Genomic DNA, 5,860 nt, shown 5'->3' with positions numbered 1-5,860 from the left:
CAGAGGCGGTGCGGTTGGTGCAGGATAGAGCAGGGTTTAGGGCTGTTGTGCATAGGGTCGCTATGAGTCGGAAACGACTCGACGGCACATAACAACAACAGGCCAGACTAACATGAAGTTTGTAAAAGTAAATTCATTTGCACATATACTAATTAACCACAATAAATGCTGCTTTAAGAATCTGAGTTTTCCACTTACTTGATATAGTATGGCACTTTGTTTGGTGAGATGGCTCTCTCCCAGGGACCCTGGACAGAAGCTGAAAAAGGGAGGGGGGAAAAACAAGGAAGTCAAGTTCACTGCAAACAGGAAAGATAACATTAATCTCTAGAATCACAATTTTACACTGATATTGGTCTGTTTGTTCAGTTGCCCATGAAGACAGGACAGATTAACCTGCTGTTCTCAAATGTCTGTCCTAATCTAAGTTGAAATTGAAGTCCTTCAGGCACAGACATAAATGCAACCCCCCCCAAAAGCCCCAAACCAACCCCCCTAAAAATAATCACCTTTCCAATGCTAAACATATATGGAAGAGATGAAGTTAAAAGGAATAGAAGGACGGGTTTTCTCTCATGTGTCTCCATTGGGTACTTTTATTAGAACACTTTCTATTGTTGCTTCTCTGTGGCTTTTACCATCTGACTAAGTTTTATTAGGTTGGCAGCTGAAATACCCCTCTGTGATGAATTTACATTCTAAGTTATTGAAGCTAAAATACTACACTTATCACTCTTGGTGTGCTTGTTTTTCTCCTTATTCGGTTTAGACAGAAGCCACTATCATTTACCAATTGTATGTTTAATTGGTGCCTCAAAATGTCAGCTGACCAGCATGATCTTATTAGAAAAGATAACCTAACTGTGAGAGAAAGGCATCCAGGAGCAGAGTGTAATAAAACTTTTGTGATGAGTGATGAATCCTATAGGTGAAATTAAATTTCACATACTGGGAATTCGTTTTATAATGACTTTATTGTGTATTAGTCAAATCCATCATCTTTAAACTGCTTTTTAATATGGACGTTGTAGGTCTTTTCTTTCCTGAAGCCCAACCTCTAAAAATACCTTGTATACAGTGTACTATCTGATAATTCCCCCCCCCTTTCTTTGTAACAAAATAATTTTCAGGAGGCACTAGAACATTTCTGCAACAATAAAATCTTGCTTCTGAATACAGTTTTAAGACAGTGGAGTTTGTTGTTTTAGGGCTTTCTAAAAAACCCCAAAACAGAGAATGTCATTGGACACTGAAATAGAGGAGGAATTTTTTATTAACATCTATTTTACATGTATGCACATTTCCCCCTGAATCTTTACCCTGCTAATAATTTGAAGTACAAGGGATGCTGACCATTATTTCTGCCCATGAAAAGCTCCCTTCTAAATTAGTCTCCAGTAAATTCAATCCGCAGTATATTGAGGTGTAAGAAAATGTCAAAGCTAATATATACTTGGCTACACTGTATAATATGAAAGAACAGTTCCTAATAAAAGTTAACTTCACCCACTTCCAGACAATTTAAGGGTAATGAAACTACAGATTCTTTGTTTTAGGGAGAGTAATAGAGGGATCGAATCATCCACCCTTTAACAAGACCTGCTGCTTGGTACCTTGGTGATTTGTCATTTAAAAGAGAAAATGGATTTGTGTTTAGCCACTAATTACTGCTTTTCATTTTGGCAAACAGGCTTTATTTTTTTACTATGGGGGGAAAGCCACTCATCTGCTACCCCTTCCAATCTCTCTGCCTTTCTTCTCTGCTTCCCCAACCTCTCTTTTCTCCCTCCCCTCTCCCTTCCTCATTCCCCTCCCTGAGGCTCTTTTCCCTTTTCCTCCTCCATAAGAAAGCTCTACTGGCCAGATCAGTCCAGAAAGTAAGAGCTGATGTAAGAATGAGGACTGGAGTCTCTGACCTACTGGGGTTGTGTGTTATGGGAAAGAAACCTCAAGTCCTCTCTGAACTGAGACATGGAAATCAAAGCTCCTGGTTGCACTCTGCTTTTCAAATTCCAGCATCATGCAATGAAGATGAAAACGTCAGACTGTTTGGTCCAGCCACTCACTGGCCATCATTACCAAGCTGGTGACTGTTTAAACCAAGAAAAGAATGATTGTTCTAAAGGTCATCATAGATTGAGACATCCCCATTTCTCGTTCTCTCTAGTTCTTTATCATTCTAAAGGGTCAGAGAGTGTTTCTGATTCAGAGGCTGCTGGGAATGCCTTCTGGTAATAGACGAGTCGATTTGGACATCCTACATTCTTCCTAGGTTCTTCAGAGAAGAAACTGCCGGCAAAATCAGCCGTGGCCTGGGCTGGCTCCAGGGCTCTAGTCTAGCTTGAAAGTTTCAAGCAACAGAAGGAGAGACACTGGAGTTGAGGGACTAAGCAAATACAAGATTCACATAGTGCATCTACAGTTGACTTTGTGTTTGGGAAATATCAAAGGAGGGTGGGGGAAACACCAATTAAGTGCCAGAGGAGTAACCACAATGTGCCTTAGCTAAATGGTCAAATAGATAATAATAATAAAAAATTATAATAATAATAATAAGAACAACAACAACAATATTTAAATCCCAGAACAATGTGAAATGTAAGCTTCAACAACTTTTGTGTGCTGTGAAGTCAGGCCCTCTATTATGTTTTCAGGTGCAGTAAACCTCATGGAGAGCTCTGGTGGCCTACTGGTGAGGAAATGAAGGCACGGGGTTTAAATTCACGGGAGAAAAGTAATCTCTCAGAGCGCAATTTACTGCCTCTGAAAACTCGTTGAAGGGTCAGCTAAGGGCCAGTTCCCACTGGACAGTATACAGCAATGAGGACAAATTGTGTGGAAATTGCCAATCCTTCTCCCATGGAGCAACTGAGGGATTCGAGCCATGTGCCTTGGGGTTGGCAGTACAGCTTCTTTCCGCTAGGCCACTAGAGCTCCTTGCTTCTATAACTAGAGTTCTTAGTTGTTTATTGTGAGTTTTCCTCAAATCCCAAACAATGTCTTTTTTGTTTGTTTGTTTGATTAGTGTGAAACTATCAAAGAGGTCAAAAGGCAAGAGTCAGTTTCTTCACCCTCTAGAGGATGGAGGCTCCCCACTCCCCCGTTTTGAATTGTAATGTAGAAATTCACCCAAGCACTCTACAGCCGTCATTTGAAACGCTGACGTTTTATACTCCAAGATGTCCTTGAGTCAACAGAAAGGAAGAGGGCAGCATCTCCCACAGTCCTCTCTTCTCTCATCACCACCCCCCACCCCCCCACACACACACCCCAGACCATGCACATACAGGAACTGTGTGTTCTAGTGTTTCAGTGGTGGCTCTATGGGATTGGATTCAGGGCTACTTCCCAAGAGATGATGAAAGGGTGGTTGGTAATTCCGCCTGGGGCTGTCAGATGATCCTGGTCTTGCACATGCCATTCACAAGTTGATCAAAGGTATGGTACCTTTCACATGTACGCCCTCAAATTCCGAATTCATTTCTTGCAGCAGTCCCGACACCAGCAACAGCTGTTCCTTATCTCGGCATGCCCGTGGAAGCTTGTCATCCTTCACAAAGCTGGCCCACATAACAGACATGCACATCTTTTATGCCTGATGTGTCCATTTTTAGGTGCCCATCAGAGGCAGATATATTGGCAAATAGTTTTTATGACCCCCTGCTGTCTGTTGGCATTCGCGGGTACAGATGTTTCTGTAACGGTTACACAGAATTCCAGGGCAGCTGAGTGATTCAGACTCTCCAGTGGAAACATCAGCCATTATCATACCATCCCAGCACCACGGGGTATATTGTCTCCTGAATTTAAATAGCAAAGTTCACATGAGTTTATTTCTTCCAAAACCAACCTCTGGCACTCCCCTTGCGCTCTAGAGGTTGTATGTTATTAAGAGCAAGAAAGGAGGGCAGCTAACTCTACCTTCAAAGGCTTTTCTCCCTTCAAGGGGACAGGATTCAATATTGCGCCCAAAGTGGTTTGCAAAAACCACAAACACGCTTAAAGGACGTTCTGATCACAACCTGCTTCCCTCCCCTTCTCTCTCCTCCCCATCATACAGGCCCAACAGCCACACACACTGGTGTTCAGGTATATTTTCAATGACAAGGGCCTAACCAGAAAACGACAAAGAAAGCTAATGCTGTTGAAACCATGCCAAAAGGGAAGTCTCCCAGCAAGTCAGACCCAAACACATCCATTAATCTTTCTTTCTCCTTTTTCTCATAGATGGTGAGCTTGCAGTTTGATAACATAGTTGGGTCAAAACAAAACAAAAACCTCAAACTGGGGGCAGATTAGGAAAAAAGAGGGGGGGAAAAGATACAAGGTTCCCTGGACACAAGAGGGAAAAAAATCTCCAACAACCTACAAATCCGGTTTTTGGGTTTTTTAAAAAAAAAAAAAAAGGCATTAAGGAGTATTTATTTGCTCCTGGCACTTGGAGACTCAGAAACACGTAAAATCATCCATGGCTTCGTGGACACATTCTACATTGTAGTTTGGCTCTGGAGTGGTGGTGTGGTGTTTTCTCAGCTTTCACTCATGCCCTCCCCAAAGAGTCTTGAGATTTTCCTCACCCCCAAGGGCTCTACTTCCATGAAATTTTAATTAGCTGTTTATGGATTATCTGTGCATTTGTACTCTCTCTATAAAAAAAATTAGTAAGATTTTTCATCCACCAAGAAGCGGCAGTTGCCCGCTGGAGGCACTATCACTTCCCATGGAGAATGCGTCATCCACAGGAAGGAGGGAAGGCACAGGAAGTTCTCAAAAACCTCTTATGTGTCTGAAACATGATCTCTGTGAGCTCACTTGCTGCTTGTAATGACCTCTGTGGCAGGCGCCATTCTTTTGACTTTCCAGATGAAAAAAATCATTAAGAGTAAATGAATTACATAGTATGTCTGAGGTCTGAAGGCGGTAAGCTGTTGTTTTTACGTACCATCAGGTGGGCGCTGACTCACAGCTGACCCTCGAGCAGGTTTTCTGAGGCAGTAAACTCACAAGAGGAGATTGCCATCGTTCTTCTGCAGAGCAGCTGTGGGATTTGAAGTGAATGCCTTTGGGTTGGCAGTGCAGTTCCTTGCCACTAAGCCACCAGAGCTCTCTGAAGTCAGTACAGAAGAGTTTCTAATTGGAACTGATCCCTCAAAATGAAACCACATGCTTCAGGAAATGATTGGAGGAGAAAGCACCCATGTCGAATGTTGACAATATACCAGACACTTTAATGCAATCCTCTCAAAGACTCTGTGGGATCATGTTGTTGCTGCTACTTCAAGCCCATGGTGACTTCAAGCACAATGGCATGACAAGGAAACATTGTCAGACCGTGGGGATCCCTAGGCCTTTTTCATCCTCTGAACTGTGAGAATAGCTTGCCAGACCCTTTTTCCTAGTCTGGCTTAGGAAGTTTCTTTCAAATTTGTTCGGCATCATAACAACAGGACAGCCTCCAGAGATAAATGAGCAGTGGCTGTGCAGGAACTGTATACAGCACATGGCTGGAACCTAACCAGAGTCTCCTATATTGTCGCCAAGATGGTCCAACTCATAATGACCCTTCATCAGGTTTCGGATACTGTAAATATTTTTATTTTCTTTTATTTTTATTATTTATTGTGTATCGTCAAATCAGAGCTGACTGGTACAGGAGGAGATTGCCCCTCCTTCTCCAGCACAGCATCTAGTGGATTTCAACTGCGGATGACACAACCCTGCTTGCTGAAACTGAAGAGGACCTGAAGCACCTGCTGCAGAAGTGTCAAGGACTGCAGCCTACAATATGGATTGAGGCTCAATGTCAAGAAGACAAAGATTCTCACCACTGGACCAATTGGCAGCATCAGGATGGATGGTG

General features: G+C 42.6%; 1 protein-coding gene across 3 annotated transcripts in view; it reads right to left on the bottom strand.

Moving 5' to 3' along the window:
* DMD (dystrophin) overlaps nucleotides 1-5,860 on the bottom strand; it is a 1,058,866-nt gene that overhangs the window by 261,252 nt on the left and 791,754 nt on the right. For all 3 annotated transcript variants that reach the window (XM_006881772.1, XM_006881771.1, XM_006881773.1), the window contains one exon: nucleotides 199-259. In XM_006881772.1, the coding sequence (XP_006881834.1) occupies nucleotides 199-259 (61 nt within the window). The remainder of the gene's footprint in view (nucleotides 1-198; nucleotides 260-5,860) is intronic.

The sequence above is a fragment of the Elephantulus edwardii genome, unplaced genomic scaffold (assembly GCF_000299155.1).
Source record: "Elephantulus edwardii isolate Elephantulus edwardi_28Jun2011 unplaced genomic scaffold, EleEdw1.0 scaffold00016, whole genome shotgun sequence".
Classification (NCBI taxonomy): domain Eukaryota; kingdom Metazoa; phylum Chordata; class Mammalia; order Macroscelidea; family Macroscelididae; genus Elephantulus; species Elephantulus edwardii.
Note: the sequence above shows the minus strand (reverse complement) of the source record. Positions and strands in the feature narration are given on the sequence as shown.